A 16,675-nucleotide genomic window follows, 5' to 3' on the forward strand; every position below is an offset into this window, starting at 1 on the left:
CATTTTCTGTGATATGAAATGGGTCATTCAGCAGCACACTGTCAGCAGTCCAAATTCCAAGTGCTCCTCTCAGTTCCCAAAAATCTGAGCTTTAGTTCCTCTGCTGTGCTGGCACAGCTTTGTAAGGCTGCACGTGGAATTTGGGACAAGGAATTTCAGCCAAATCAAACACTGGGCACAGGAAATGGAAATAGGTGAAACAGGTGACACTCCTTAGCTTGATAATTACAATTGATTAGAATGTAAACATCATTCAGGCAATTTAAAGAAAAATATATACATTTTAAAACCCCATTTGATTTAGGCTCACCTGGTTTTAGTCACTCTCATCTTAGCAGAGTGGGTTGAACGAAAATGCTGAGAATTCTGTGTGCAGAGCAGAGCATTCCCACAAGGAGTTAATGCATTTTAAATTCATACCCCGGTGTATTTCACAATAGCTCCCTGAGGGAGACAAGCCCTTATTTCCTCGGAAGGGCTTGAAACAGGATCTGAGGAATCCAAGGTCCTGTGTGTATGGAAACACAGGCACAGAACGGTGAGTCAACTAAAATACTGAGCTAGACATGGAAATCCACTTCACTCCTCAGTCAGAGCAACCATATGGGGCTTAAACCCATTTAAATCCATTTGTTGGCACCAAAACTTTGAGTGTTTCACCAGAACTTTCTTAAATTTTCTTTCTATGCAACCAGGAGAGAAGTTTTTGGGGCTTTTGCCTGAGTCAGGAGCTTCACCTGTGGGGAAAGTGAACCTGACAGAGTGAGAGGTTCCACAAGTGTCGGGGGAAGCTGCATGGGTGATTTTCAAAGGGAATTATATTCATAACTGTGGGAACATACTTGCAGGAGGGTGGGAAAGGTAAGCAGTTTTCCCTGCCCTCAAAGCTCTCCTCTTTCACAGTGTGCCCTACCCCACCTTCTGGGGCTGGTGGAGCCTGACTAACTGAGTTGGGAAACATTCTTTTAATTAATAAAATTCACTACATAGTTGGAACTTGAGAAAACACATATAAAAAAGATTTAGCAAAATTCCACAGACTCAAGGAGTCCATCAGCCTGAACTGCCCACCTACAAAAACAAAAAAAAAATGGAACATGAAATCAATTAGCTGGGTTTGAAGAATGTTTTTCAGGCAAAGACTGTGCTTACTGACAGAGACAGCAAAGTAAAATTTGGAGGGCTTGGAACTTTTTCTGAACTTTTTTCTGAACTTTTTCTGAATCTTCTTCATTTTTAAAATAAATAAACTAATTATGGCAGTATGTGAGTAAAGGCTGATTGGTATGTATTAGAAGGCATTGGCATCAAAAATAACTCCTGCAAGAAATATGACTCCTGTAAGATATGAGACATAACGGCAACAAGGTTTGTTTGTAATCAAACTATGCAGACAATTCAATAGTTAATCATAAATAGTGATTTGTATTACATGCTTGGGCTTATAGCAAAAAGCAAAGAATGGGGCATTACATGTATAATCCACTTGTAAATAAAAATTTTTATTTAGAGGTTCTCACAGATTGATGGATTAACAACAGAACTACCTCTCTCTAAAAACAGAATTTGTTATTTCTTATTCCAAGTAAGGAAAAATTAATAAAAAGAGATGTATGAGAGCATTAGGTGAATATAGATGTTCTAAATTTAGAGTCAAAAGGGACAAATGGATATTTCTAGATATCCTATCTGAAATGTTAAGAGGAAGCTGGAAATTATTTTAGACCTAGTAAGGCAAAGATTAGCAAAGCTTGGCTTGTAGGCACCATCAGAAAACAAATGTGACTTCACTCCATCACTGCAGGATATTTACTCCAATAAATACTGATAATAAATACTCCAATACACACTGATTCTAATTCTAGTATGATGCACATGAGGGATAAAATATCTTTGCAAAGCACCACCCTTTGGTCTGACATTCCCTTGCATGGAAATATTTTCATCCTCGTTAATGTTTGTTCTTAACTTCAAAAAGACAGTTTATGTCATAAAATTTATCACAAACTTTGACATGAAAAAAATCATAGATAATAGAGAGATGGGATTTAAGGATAATAATCCATGAATCTTTGAACAGCATAGAGAGACATAAGGAAAAAAGGATCAAAGGCTTCTGAAAAACAAAGTTTTTGTATTGATTTGTAGTTCGCCATTAGCAAACCTACCTCAGATTTGCCCATATGAGGTTTGCAAAATTGTTTCATTTTACAGTTTTTCAGTACCTCAGTTCAGTTGTTTATTCTTCACCAATATTTTGTTTTCAGTTATATCATTTAAATGAAACAGCAAAACTCATATGACACGAAAAAATTAACGTAGACCAGATAAATAATTTTCCTGCATTCTTTTTTTTTCCTCTAAGAACTGTCTTGCTCAAAAGTCCCACCAAAGGAGAGGGTAAGGAAATGTCATCACACTCATGGGTGCAAAGCTCATGCTCACTGGCCATAAATAACAGCTGAGCTTCTGAGGCCAGGAGAGCCAGAAGATGCTTCCCCATATCAATATGGAGCCACTTTTGATCAGGAATGAACACCCTCAAGATGTAAAAAAAAAAATTATCTAGGCAGGAGTATTTATGCTAACATTGTTAAAAAAAGATAGCAACTGCTCTTGTTTTGGTTAACTTGATATAGAAATAGCACAGTCAGAACGGAATGGATAAATGATTTTATTTAACACAGGAGACCAAAAAGTGGTCAAGATACAAACCATTTTTAGTTGAAGCTAATTTTGGCACTGTTTGAACATTAAACTTGCATGAACAGCTTGTTGCAAATGTCTGATTTCTATGTGAGTAGAGGAAAAATCCCAAACATTTCCAACCAGCAAAGGAAACATCAAATTTTGTTGCCTTTTTTCAGACCAACAATAAACACTCTGGCTCTGGCTACAAACTACAAATTTATCATAAAACTGGCTGTATTGAAGTTTTTCATATATGCTCTCCAAACACAAGAGAAGTTGCATTTTTCTCAAAAAGATCATTTTAATCCCCACTTTAAAATCCCCATTTTAATCCCAATTAAAAGAGAAAAAAAACTTCATTTCAAGGTCACAAGTGTTATGGAAATATCCCAGGATGGGTCAGGCTGGGAGGGACCACAGTGGCTCATCTGGTGCCACCTCCCTGCTCCAGCAGGGCCATCCCAGAGCACAGGATATTGTCCAGACAGTTCTGGAATATCCCCAGTGAGGGAGCTCCACACCCTCTCTGGGTGATCTTTTCCAGTGGTTTTAGTTTTTGTCGTTGCTAATATAATAATCATGTGTGACTTAGATAGTGGGACGTGTTGTTCAGGGGTAAGACTGAGCAAAAACTCCCCATGGTGAGTCAAATCCAAAGAATGATGAAGTTGGGAAAGGGAAAAAAATGCCAATATCAATGCCAATATCACTTACATCACAATTCTGCAACAAACTCCTCCCAAGTGTAGTAACTTCATACTCGGTGAGTAACCTTAGCAGAGAAGCTGGTAATTGCTATCTACTGATAATGCACTAAATAAAACTTGCAAATCTCTGTGACAAACTGATTTTCCAATGTCTCACAGCTGCAGCAACACCAGAGTGTTTCAGACCTTAAAGCACAACTTTTTACACAAAGGCACTTCACAGATTCAACAGGAAAATTCTGTGAAAATAAGTATTTTCTTAGGTATATTCTATGACACTTTTGGGCTTAGGTCATTGTCAGAGACATTGTTAATGTTGGTCCAATTCTACTTTTTTCACCTTTAATTAAAACTCATTCACCTTTAATTAAAATGTCTACACCTGTAATTACACTTGATTACAGTGTTAAGAATAAAGAGCAGGATACACAAGAGCCAAACCAGCTATATTAAAAAGTCTGGTGTATTATTGCTATTACATCCACAGAGTCTGCCTGTAATTTTCTGCAGAATTGGATTTTTTTGTTTTCCTTTTGAATACATTTGATACTATTTAAAAACTGTGAAATACAATATCCATCATAATAACACCAATGTGTTAAGGCAAACACCATAGAAATAATAGAAGTTTCCCCTTTTTCTGTAAAGATTCATACAAATCCTAATTTAAACTTAAAATTCAAGAAAGGGAAGAAAACTCTGCCGTGAAAAACAAATAGTCAAAATCTGCACCTGCTGAGGCCCTAAGCTTAGAAAAGAAAACCTCAGCAGAAGTTCTCATGACATCACCTCTTCACTCTCTTTCCATATCAGTAAGAGCTGTCAATACAAACAAAAATCCAGGATAATCAGGAATGAGGAAAAAACCCTAAATGAAGAAAAAAAGGTACAAACCCTTGTTTTAAGGGCTTCCTGCAGCTGGGGCTTATCAAAGCTCCAGGTAAACTGAGGTCAGTGCTGTTTTCCAGGTAAATTGAATTCAGAATTACCTTCTGGTCTTGGAATAACCTCCCAAAGTGCCACAGCATCTGTGTGAAAGGTGAGACAGAAATGCCCTGCTGTTCCCAGCAGGTTCTCATTGGAGTGTTCCAGGGTGTGATTGCAAAATTCCTCCATGCATTTCCCTACAAAGGAGCATTCTTTCCGTTCACACCTGGCAGGATCAATTCAGTGCTCTTAAACTTGCTTCCTGGGGCCATTGCCTAAGAGGTTTATTATATAACATTGCTGTGAATTTCTCTTGTAAAAAATCGTGGTCAAGATTCCAGTCTCCTCAATGACACAAACTTATTTTAAAGCATCTAAGGGCGAATTTTGCACTAAACAAAACCTGCAAATCTCAGTGGCAAACTGATTTTCCACTGCCTCACAGCTGCAGCAACACCAGAGTGTTTTATACCTTAAAGCACCACTTTTTACTCAACGATATTTCATAGATTTAACAGGAAAATTTTGTGAAAATAAGTATTTTCAAGCACACCTTGCCAGAAGCCACAAGTTGGTAACATTTTCATTACAACCACACAGTGAGAGTCCTATGATCACCATCCCAAACATCTGCTGAGGATGCCTTAACTGGAATTTAACTCCACAGCAGGGCTGTAAAAACCTCTTTCCAGACAGAAAGCCAAAGCAACCATGACCAGGAGTGGAATTCCAGTCACTCCAGCCTGACACCAGCCTGGGATCCCACTGACCAGGGCTGATTGCACTTTCTTGCTCTTCCCAAGATCCAGCTCTGGAATTGGCACAGCTGATAAACTGATGAGAAAATTGATGGGGATAAAAGAAAAAAAAAGGATTTGTAGGTGAAAGCTGGTTCTTGGGGGGAATGATAGAGGGATAAATCAGTTTTCTGCTCAAGTGGCTGCATGTTTGTGTAAAGGAAGCTGCAGGAATGTAAAAATGAGAAACAGTTCCGCTGGTGGTTTTTTGGTGGATCTGTATCCCTGAACAGATACAACAGCAGCAAACTTCATTAAAAAAATCCTACAGGCCTGTTCTCCGTGGTTTCCCACCTCCCTCCTGTTCTCTGTGTTCCCAGCTCAAAAGATCTGCCAGATCAGCTGCTCTGGGAACCACTCCCTGCCCTGCTTCATTCCCAGCGCTCTGGGTGAGTTTTGAGGGTTCCTAGAGGCTCTGAGCAGATCAGCTGACGGAGCTCAGGCAGAATTCGGGAGCAGGATGGCAACAGCAGCCTGGCAGGAGGAGGTTCTTCATCTCCTCATCAGCACATGCAGATCTGGAGCACAAGCTCTGCCCAGTAGCCTCAAGCATGAGCGTGACTGTGTCTGCCCTGGTGCTCGTGCTGATCCTGCTGATTAAAAAACTTGGGTGCTGACATCATTCTGGGCTGGAAAAACTGAGTGTGTGAGTGGGGAAAGTGTAGGATTCTCTGGATTTACCATCCACACAACTGGCTTTGGACTCTGTATTTCCATCTACTCAAAATGCCCCTCTAGAAGGGTTCCCTGACCAGGAAAGGAATTACTGGAAAGCTTCCCAGAGAAATGATGGTCTGGTATCCCAAGTGGGACTCTCCTCACACTGTAACAGTTCAATCCAAACTGCTCCAACCAACCTTTTCCCCGAAGCAGGAAATCCTGGCATCCCTAAAGACAGGCAGAGAGGCAGGAAGAGTAGGGTTTGTGCTGCACACTAAATAATCCGTGGTCAAGCAACTTTATTAAAGTTATTCCAGCCATGGTATTAATACCACTGGAACAAAATATTTCAAGTTATAATTATTCTAATTGACCAATGCCAGTATCCACAATATCCCAACGACTAGAGGCAAAAACCACCAGAGGGAAAACTGTGGGAGAGGCTTTGAAATCCTCCTGTCCACAATGGCATTGCTCCTCCTGATCTCCACATCCCACCTGAACCTCCCACATCCCCTTTCCTTGTCCCTACATCCCACCTGAACGCTCACAACTCTCCCCCTTCTCTCTACACCCACCCCACCCACCCTCTAATCCTTCTGCTTGTAGTGCTCTTAGTTTAGGCTCAACCCCACTATTTTTAATATCCTTCACACCAAACACAGGCACCTTTAAGGCAGTGGAGATTTGGAAGGATTTGTAGCCAAGCACAGACCACACACATTCATTTGCTGCTTCCAGGCTGATAAATGTCCTGTGCAACCAGAATTTGTGATTTCTTGGAAGCATTAATTGATAACAGCAAGTTCTTGCTCTACTTGAATAACTCCTTAAACCACTCTTCATTTTGATAAAATGCTTACAACTTAATTTCTAGACACTTTTCCAAGTAGGCAGACTCAGAAACATTGGCTGTAGTGTGAGAAGACCAAGTAAATTAAGAAGGAAATATGTGTTTTGTATAATTAGAATGATATCTATCCCTTTTACTACCTACAAATGCTCTCAGGGGTGAGTGCATGGCTTTAAAACAGCAGCAGTAACCAGAGCTCTTTTTTCCAAGACCTTCCTGCCTGGAACACCTCATATCTCTCTATTCAACCCACTTCTTACTTAAATAACCACACAGGTATATCATGCCTGGAGGAAAACTTAGTGCATGTTGGGATTTGCATGTATTTCATGGGAAAAAAGTAGTGAAAACAGGAGGAGGGTGAATGAGAAGTAGGTGCATTTGCCTTCAGGACAAAGTTTCCAATTTTTCTCTTTGGTTATGCAACAGAAGATCTCCTTTTTTTGCCTCTTTAAAAATGGTGCTTTGTCACTGATTCCAGTCTCTTGGGCAAAAATCTTCTGTTTGTGTCAGCACAGACTTCACAGGAGGGCAACAAAGCAACTATTCCTTACTTTTAAAGATACACAGAGCCCCAACAAGAACTCCCTCCTGCCCAAGTATCCCCAGCCTATGTACCCATATTTGCAATTCAGCAGTCCTGAATTTTACCCCCTAAAAATTTTGGCCCCTTGGCCCTTGGGCACAAATGCCATCTGTGTGTCAGTCAGACTAAGACAAACATTTATCCCTTTGAAGGCTCAGATCAGTCTTAACACAGGGATTGCTGTGGAGAGGAGGGGAAAAGAGTGTGAGTATGTAGTTTATTTATTATTTATCTACCAGCCAGTATAACAGACTGAGATTCTTTTTTATCTCCCTTGGCAGAGCAAGGATCTAGGGTTAACACCTCCCCACCCTTTCCTGCAATGAGCTGATTTGATTTTTAGGGGTTTTTTTAATTGCAAAGCATCCCTTTCCCCCAGTGTCACCCCCTTGCAAACTCTCCTGTGCCTGACTTGCATGCAAGCACCACAGAGGTTTGTCCTGTGCGTGAGAAAGGACAATCACTCCTGAGAAAAGGCTGCTCTCAACCTCATTTCCACAATTCCCAAAAGCCCTGAAACGTGGGCCTTCCTCACTCTCTTATCACTGGGCATCTCCCTGCTGGGTTTCTGCATGTTGCTGCACATGACACACCGAGCGTGTGAATCCAAAGCTTGGAGTTTAATTTGTGGTGAACTGAGCACTCTGCCCTGTGCAGGCAGCAGGACACAGATTCTGTGCAATAATCACTAATTAGTGAGCAGCCCTGCAGCCTGCCAGCAGTTCAGCACAGCAGGCTGAGTTTGTATTCTCTCACCTATTTTTTAGCTGCACTTCCAGTGTGCCTCGTTGCCCCCCAGGTCCCTCTTTCCCTCCAATTTTGAATGCATTTCTTGGTGCTGAGGATGTTGGGGATGTTCAGCCTGGAGAGAAGGTTGTGTGGAGACCTCAGAGCATCTTCCAGTGCCTGAAGGGCTGCAGGGAAGCTGGAGAGGGACAATTCATCTGGAACTGGAATGACAGGACAAGGGGGGAAGGATGCAAACTGAAACACAGCAGGGTTAGATTGGATATTAGGTAGGAACCTGAGGCTCAGGTGGGCAGGAGAAGGGTGGGAATCTGTAGGAAATAAGCATCATTAGTTCTCCTAATTTTAGCTCCTCCTTCTGCTATTACTACACTTTTTTCTTTTGCTTTTTTTTTTTTGGTTTTTTTGCTACACTTCCAGGATACCTCAGAAACCTTTTAGAATCGAAACCTGCAAGTAAACTGAAAAATACAGGAAAGCACTCAAGTAACAGCAAAAAGATGTTAGGACTGAAAGACTTGGCCTTTGATGAAATAAACCCCCAAACTCAGTAGTTTTTATTGCTTTTCATATCAGCTGCTCTACAGACACTGAACCCAATAATCAGCTTTTTAAAAATGTTAGAGACTGACCAGGCACTGTAACTGGCCAACACAGCTCCTGCCATGTACAGTTCAAAATCAATACTGAAGAAAATCAAGACGAGTTGATGAGAAACATGATGGAAATACTCTTTTTCCTTCATCCTGCTGCCATGATGAGACTTTGGGTTTGCTGTAGGGCAAAAGCCCCTGTGTGGAAACAAACTTTGGTAACTAATCTGAGAGATTCAAGTCACTTGGCTGCATGTCTGTCTCCAAAACTGCTTTTCAAGCAGAGCTTTGAAAAGGATTTTCACCACATCCTGGTGTGGATGAGCAACACCCTCCTCCCATCTTCTTCTCCTTTTACACCAGGTAAGGCCAACACAGTACTGTGAAAGGGCCAAAAATACAAGGGTTAAAGAGTTTCCAAAGGTATTCCAAAATCAGTAATAAATGTCAGGCCAGAAGAAATCAGGAGTGACATTGTTATTGCTGTAAATAGCGCCAAGGAAATCTCATTGCTGACCAAGAATTCACAGAGGTATTTTTACCCCAATTACCTATAGATTGTGTATGACTGTTGCTTGGATGGGTGGTATTTATTCCATTCCTGGTTTTCCAGGTGGGAAATTGAGAAATCTTTGTGTATGCAGAACAAATCCCTGACAAACTGGCTTGGAATTCAGTTCTTGAAATAAATCCAACTGTTACCTGGCTGTTAACTTCAATCAATCTCTGGAACAATAAAAGAGTACAGAAATGTGGCTGGTTAGACTGGCAGGAGACTGGCTGGTGGGTTTCTGCAAAAATACTCACTTTTCATAGTGACATGGTTAAAAAAAAAAAAAATTAGTTTTAGAAAGTGTAATAACACTTGATACAGTCGATTCTCCTGAGAGAACTCAGCAGAGAAACCATGAAGGATTAAATCTCTTCTGCTTCCTGTTATTACCTAGCAACAAGCTATAAAATAAATATTTTAGAACGCTACCCTATGCTTCTGTAAGTGGGGATGTACAAAGTTCCAGGAGATGAGGGTTAAATCTTACTGCTTTTGGGGCAAGTCTGTGAGATTTGAAGGGAAAAAAAAAGGCTTGATACCTTAATTAAGGAACAGAAAATAATAACACTGGGAGAGAAAAGGTTCTGTACCTCGATGCTCCTTTACTTCAGAGCCTCTGTGCCACAGACAGCATTCAATTAAATAATAATCTTAGCAATAAACAATGACAATACACAGAACACCACACAACATCACTCCTTTGGCTCAAAGTAATTCCAGTTGGTGACTGAACAGTTGTTATGCAAAACCTCCAACACGTGGCTGAAAACAACAAAACCTTCACATCCTACAGCTGAAAAGGCAGGGGAGACAAATTGGCACAGGAAATTTAGATTGCACATCCCTTATGCAGTAGTTTTATTTCTTGTGCAGTTTGAAAACAGCATCAGTACAACTTTGGTATTTGCCTGGAAAAGGCTTAGTTGGGAGAGCAGTCGCTGCTTGATCAAGGAAAGCTCTGTCTGAAAAGGCAGCAATTTCCAACATCTCCAAACAAAACAATTTGAAACAAAAGCAAACAGAGTAATTTGTTCTGGATTTTTTTTTTTCACGGTGCAGCACACCCAAGATACAGTTGTTTTCTCATAGGGATGTTAATAACAGTAGTAATAACAAAATCATGCTGGGAGATGATGAGGTACCACAGCAAGGGTTGTGGTGAAAAGTCATGATCCTGTCTCAAGGAAACAGGGGAAATCTCTGGGAAAATCAGCTTTTAGAGAGCTTTCTATTGTCTGGCCTAACCAAAGCCCTTCCAGTGGTTTTATTTCCCCCTCCTGAGTATTATTTAAGGTAATTTTCACAGTAAGAACAATCACCCACTGGAACAGCCTTCCCAGAGATGTGTCACTGGAGGTTTTAAAGATGTGATCAGACAGGATGCTGGTTAATGATGATTTTATGATTCCATCACCTCACCTATGCTCCCTTTCCCCCCAAAAAAGCTGAACCAGATCATCTTCTGAGGTGCCTCCCAGCCTGGACTGTTCTATGATTTTAGGGATACTGAGAGACTGAAGAGAGGCATTTCTATGTGAGCACCAACCTGCAGGATCACAGCAGGATCATTCCTTCTAAAATCACCTGAAAGGCAAGATCCTATTGCCTGGATGGGGAGATGGAGGCCAGGTGGCAAGGGGGAGATGCCAGGCCTCACAAGAGTGCAGAAAACCAGGGGACCACATCAGGATAAAGAGATTTGGTGAAGCCAGAGAGGTCTCTGATGGTTGGTTCCCTGTGAGTGGAATTCTTATCAAACAGTCAATTATGGGTTAAAATGATACAAGGTGATTCCATGCAGCACAAATTCTTCTGTCAGTACTATCAACACAGAGCAGATGGACTCTGCTAAGGCAAAAAGCCTCTTCCTCCCCAATCAAAAGCTTAATCACCATTTATAGGTCTCTCAACAAAACTTTCATCTTGCAGAAATTCTATATTTACCAAAATAACAACCTAGGAGCTCTCCATTTGCTTTCCTTCCCTTTTCTTCCTCCCTTTTTTTTCCTCCTTTCTCCCAAGTACCCTGCCAAAAGATAATGTGCCTTTGCCAATTAGGCACCAAACACAGGGGAAAAAAGTTTCAAGCACATAAACAATTATTTCATAAATAAAACCGGGCTTCCTCTTGCCCAGTGGGTTTGGTGTGAAACTGAAGCATTAGTGAACAGGACAGCTGACACAGACAAAAATGTACCTAGCTCAAGCCAGTGGTGAAATAATCCAGGAACTGTACTCAGGACATTGAGGCTAAAAAATTACAGGATCTCATGGTATTTGTGTGACAAGTACCTAAGGAAGGCAGAAGTGAGCAGGGAATGAAAAATTCTCTTTCCCACACTGCCAAAAGGTATCTTCTCTGTCTGATGTGCATCCTTGTCTCATCAAATACTGGTCCCTCCCATGCAGGTATTTTATAGACCTGTTGACATTTAAATTAAAGTAGTTCTGCTCCTCTGACACACAAAATCTGTCACCAGAAACCCTTTTCCTATCCATGTCCTGCAGCTTTACACAGAGCCTGGCATACCAAGCTCTAGACACAGCCATGGCACCAAGAAAACCACTGGAGGTTAATTTTAATATCCAGACATTTATACTTTGGGAGAATGTGTTGTAGAGATTATAAGGCATCCTTTAGGGGTCAAGTAGTCCATGTTAATAGAGACTTTCAAAGCTGAGGTCATTCCTACTCATATTTCTGCTAAACATAGAACTTTTTCATAAATACCATAGGCACAGACAGGATTTTTACAACCACCAATCCATCCTCACTGTCAGACACAGCAGCTGCTTTATCCTCAGGACAAAAAAAAACCTTCAGCACAGTTCTGTGGCTCATTCTGCTGCCCCAATGGACCTTGTTCTTCAGTCACAGCTGGGTTTGCCTTTCAGGATTCCAAGCAACAGCATTATATATATATACATATGTATGCATATATACATATCTATATATATATTCTTTTTATCAGCTCATTTTCCCTATGGGAATAACACTATCTTCTTGACATGCAAAAGTCCAGACTGCACATCCATGAATGGAGAATGGAATGAAGGTGCACTGTCAGCAAAATGTGTTTGACCCAACCCACTATTTGCATCCCCAATAGTCATGCAAACCTCACCCCTTATACACTGGGGCACACTGACTCCCTGTGGCAGGACACAGAATATGCTTCAGACATTCCTTTTTCTTGCACTTCACACAATCTTGTGTGCGGCTGTGAACTTTGGAAATAAGTTTTGGAAACAGAAGGAACGGAATCCCTACGTTATTTCCACGAGAAAGGGCAACATGGGGATGAAAAAGGTAATTATTCGTATTGGTAACAGTGTTTTTCACACAAATACTCACCAGGAACACACAGTAAAGTACAAAGGCTATATATATATATATGTATGTGTATATATATATAAAAAGAATGCTTTCTCAAATGTTTATTACACGATGAAATAAGTCTAATTGAAAAAAATTCACATCCTGAACTTCATCAAAAGGGACTGATTGCTCTTCAGGCCTATTAGCTGAAAGCAAGATTGAAAGAGCAGGGTTAAAAAATTACATAAAACTGTATCACATTCTTTTTTCAGTTTGTAATTGGTTTGATTGAAACTTGACTAGAAGACCATAAAAGTTTGCTTCAGCATTAGCCCAGCTCTCTGGCTCAAGTAGCACTAACACTGTGTGATGGGTACAGGGTTTTTCCCATGACTAAAATGGAAATAATTGGTAATATTTTCTTCCACACCACGCTCATGCCCACCCCAAAACCCCAAATTCCACCTACTTTACCGAGGTTGTTAGATACAAGACCTAAAGAAGGTAAGAAACAAAGACAATGCTTGTTTTGCCCATTTGTGTCTTCACATTTCAGTCTCTACCAGGTGACCACAAGTACATTCCACCCACTGTGAACAAGGTCTTCAGATATCATTTCCAGACTTGGAAAGAAGTGACATGGTATGGCTGAAAGGGTTTTTCTACATCACAAGTGCCGTAAAATTTAGGATTTCCCTGCTTTGGTTAAGGTGTGTGATGATACACCTGTCAAATCTCAATCTTACTGCACAACTTCAAGGGGCTGCTAAATTTGTGGTGAGATTCTTTTTTTTTTTTTTCTTTTCTGTTGTGTTTTAAGACAGTGCAAGGTCTGGAGACAGCGTGAGAATCTCAGACCGGGGGTGTTGCAGGGCGATCTGCCAATTTCAGCTTAAATTTCATTGTATAAACATTTCCCCATCTCCGTTTGGTATCCAGCAAACAATCCCATTAGAAATTTTCCAAAGGTCTGTGTGTTTTTTGTCTCTGAGTACTGTCCACGCCAGCACTTTCCCAAGTATAAATTAGTAGCTGTACATCTGCTGCTGCTGCTGCTCTGTCTGAACGGGCTGCTGGCCGGGCTGCTGCGGCGTGGCCGGCGCCGGGGGCTGCAGGACATCAGTCTGGGGCACTGACCTCCAGCTCAGGGGGTGCTGTTCTGTGATCTGGTTGCCCAGGGGAGCAATGGAGTTCACCAGGGTGGTGAGGTTTATAAAATGAGCCACGGATTGAGGGTTGGGCGCCTCGGGCTGCGGCGGCAGCTGGACGTCGCTCTGGCGGTTGTGCAGCATGGCCGAGCCGCTGACCGTGTCGAAGGTGACGGTCAGGATGGAGTTGTCCAGCTGCAGCTGGCGCTCCGGGGCGCTCAGGTGACCCACGGCCACGGGCTGCAGGTTGGTGAACTGGGTGCCAGCTGCTGTGGTGATGGGGGTGACGGTGATGTTGGTGAGCCCCACGGAGCTCGAGGGCGCTGTGACGTTCGGGTCACCGAGGGTCACCACCACCTGAGGAGAGACGCGAAGAAATCTCAGCCTCGTGGCTTCTAAGTGACCACCAAATAGCAGGGAAGTGCTGCTGGGCTCACTTAAGAGAAGTCACACACAGATGGGAATGTAGGGAACTTGGAATATAACAACTTAATGGGAATGGGAGAGAGGGATATGCAACATTCAGAACAAGCGGCCAAATTAACTTTCACTCTTTTAATCACAGCTTCAGGCAGTTAGTGATACCTGGCAAACAAGTTGATGTTAACACCAGAGGAAATGAAAACAAATATGAGAAGCTTATTGGTCCATCTTCTTGGTTTTTTAAACTCTCTATTCATCTTTGTATTACCACAATTTATCCAACCAGCTCCAAACGTTCCAATCCCTCTTTTATGATATTTTTAAACCATAAGAATGGTTATCTATCTAAGCAGTGCCACCCATCACCCTCCTCCTGCAGCTCACCTGTTGGATGCTCTGTACAGCTGAATTTGTTTCATCTCCAACATTCCCTGTGAATTCACCTTCCTTCTCTGTGTATTCAGTGAACGCAGGGTCCTCAGGCACTTGAGCTTCCTCCTCCTCCCCTGACTTTTGTTTTCGCTTCTGGCCACGTTTAGGAGCTTTTATGTGCTGCTTCCCTTCTGGTAATTCACCCTGTTCCAAGGCTAATTCCGGCTGGAGCAACACATTTCCAAAGAAAACATCAAGTCCTTTTGCTTAGTGAGGTTCCAAGTAACAGACAATCACCTGAAGCTGTTTACTGTCAATTCTCAAGCAAAGAAACAAACTTTAGCAAAATCCTGACTCCAGGGGCTGAGACCTCACCCTGTAATTACATTTTCCCAGCACCCCTGTTATACAACCGAGCAGATCAGCAGCTTGTGGCTGCTTGGACATGTTCCACTGGGGCTGAGTGTCTAAAAAAGCACATTCCTCACCCATCAGCCCACGCCCAGCTATGCTATGTACCCAAAAAGTGATGTCCCACCTCACCCTCCAGCAGGCCTGGAACATACCTGAACAATCCCAATTGAAGAGGCATCAATGGTCGTGGTCTCTGGCAGAGGCTCTAAATCATCAATCCTCACTGAAAGAATCTGAACACAGAGAGGTGTCAGCTGGTGAACTGCAGCAGTGCAAAGCACAGTCAAACAATACAAAAATGAAACAATTTCCCTAATAAACCCTGTCACCGAGCAAAAATGGTGTAATCTAACATTTTACACATAGCATTTAATACAGAGAACTGTGGCTTTTTAAAAAATAACCTTTAGGCATATCATCTTCTCCTTCTTGCTGAAATCCAGCAAAATTTAAACACAGTAAAACATGTCTATTTTCATATTTTCGAAAGAACACAACTCACTGGAAGTAATGAATTCTACAGAAAACACCATGTTGGGAAAAAAAAAGTATTATATTAGCATTTCAATTTATAAACCTATCAGCTGTGTCCTACTTCATTATTTTCAGATGAATCTCACATCTCAGCTCATCAAAGGATAGAGACAAATTGCCCTCCAGATTTCAGACATGTAGCTGCATTTTAAATCCCCAAATCAATAAACAAAGCATTTTGTTGATTTTCTTCACAGTCATCATGATAAAATAGCAAAGCAATGTTAATGATAAATTGGTAGTTAAAAAAACAGAGAAAGCCTCAAAGGGAACAGACAAGCCTCAGTGAAACCTAAACATGAAATGCTGAGGAGAAACACAATAGCTATTCAGAAATTTAGAACACAGAGAAAACCCCGTTGGGGTCAGACAAAACATCCCTCTAATCCAGATTCTCTCCACTCAGCATTCATCTTTGATACTGAGAATAGTTTTGTATCATCAGCAGATGCTGCCATCACCTCTCTATTCACCAGTTCTTTCAGATCATTTCTGAATACAGAGAACACAATGGGGAAAAAAGAATCCATTATACTCACTAATGGATGGAGACAAAACATGAAAAAACATATATTTAAGCCGAGGCAGAAAAGGAAAAGATACTTAAATAATCAAACGAGCTTCATTTTTAGGGACTGACGATCAGATATATTTACTACTAAAACATAACAGTAAAATGGCTGATTCAGTCAAGTTTTTCTGCTTCATTGGGCCCAATGGAGCAGAAAAAAAAGAGAGAAAAGAAAGTAATTCCTTTTAAATCACTGAAGGCCATAAACATTTATAAAAAAATAAAGAATCCACAATCCACCAGCCAAACTCCCTCACCTCAGGGTGTTTACGCCTCATGTGTCGACTCATGGACGCCCTGGTAGAAACCTTCGTCCCACACAGCTGACAGCTCTGGGCTTCCACCTTGTCATGGGTGAGCTGGATGTGCTTCTGCAGCATGTAATCAGTGACATACTTCTTGTCACACACTGAACATGTCCACTGTTTTCCTACTGGTGGCAGAAGGAAGGAAGGAAACCCAATGGATGAGCATCGCATTGCCAACGCCTCAACGAGAGGAACAATTTATGTTTGGTAACAGGATGGGCAACACTAGTTCCAAGACTTGGCCAGTCTGAAGCAAAATTAAGGAACAAAATTAAGATATTGTTGCTGGGTACTGCTTTTTAGAGGGTTTACCTGTGTGAATCAACTTGTGAGTCTCCATTGTGTTTCTCTCACTGAATGTCTTGCCACAGAGCTCACACATGAAATCTTTGATTCCTGCAAGAAAAGCACATTTGGCACCTGTGAAAGCAGCCTAAAGGTGTGTGGGACAATTCTGAGTTTTGTATTAGTA

General features: G+C 41.5%; 1 protein-coding gene across 9 annotated transcripts in view; it reads right to left on the bottom strand.

Annotated features, from left to right (window-relative positions):
- Positions 1-9,696: 9,696 nt before the first annotated feature.
- Positions 9,697-16,675, bottom strand: part of PRDM15 (PR/SET domain 15) — a 34,427-nt gene continuing 27,448 nt past the window's right edge. For 8 of the 9 annotated variants that reach the window (XM_085041409.1, XM_085041330.1, XM_085041172.1 and 5 more), the window contains 5 exons: positions 16,516-16,599; positions 16,153-16,328; positions 14,943-15,023; positions 14,389-14,601; positions 9,697-13,938 (listed from right to left, as the gene is read on the bottom strand). In XM_085041409.1, coding sequence (XP_084897535.1) covers positions 13,459-13,938; positions 14,389-14,601; positions 14,943-15,023; positions 16,153-16,328; positions 16,516-16,599 — 1,034 coding nt within the window. In that variant the 3' untranslated portion in view covers positions 9,697-13,458. The remainder of the gene's footprint in view (positions 13,939-14,388; positions 14,602-14,942; positions 15,024-16,152; positions 16,329-16,515; positions 16,600-16,675) is intronic. The other variant, XM_085041262.1, reaches the window with a different exon arrangement.

This window comes from Lichenostomus cassidix, chromosome 1 (assembly GCF_008360975.1).
Source record: "Lichenostomus cassidix isolate B80296 chromosome 1, HeHo_3.0, whole genome shotgun sequence".
Taxonomy (NCBI): domain Eukaryota; kingdom Metazoa; phylum Chordata; class Aves; order Passeriformes; family Meliphagidae; genus Lichenostomus; species Lichenostomus cassidix.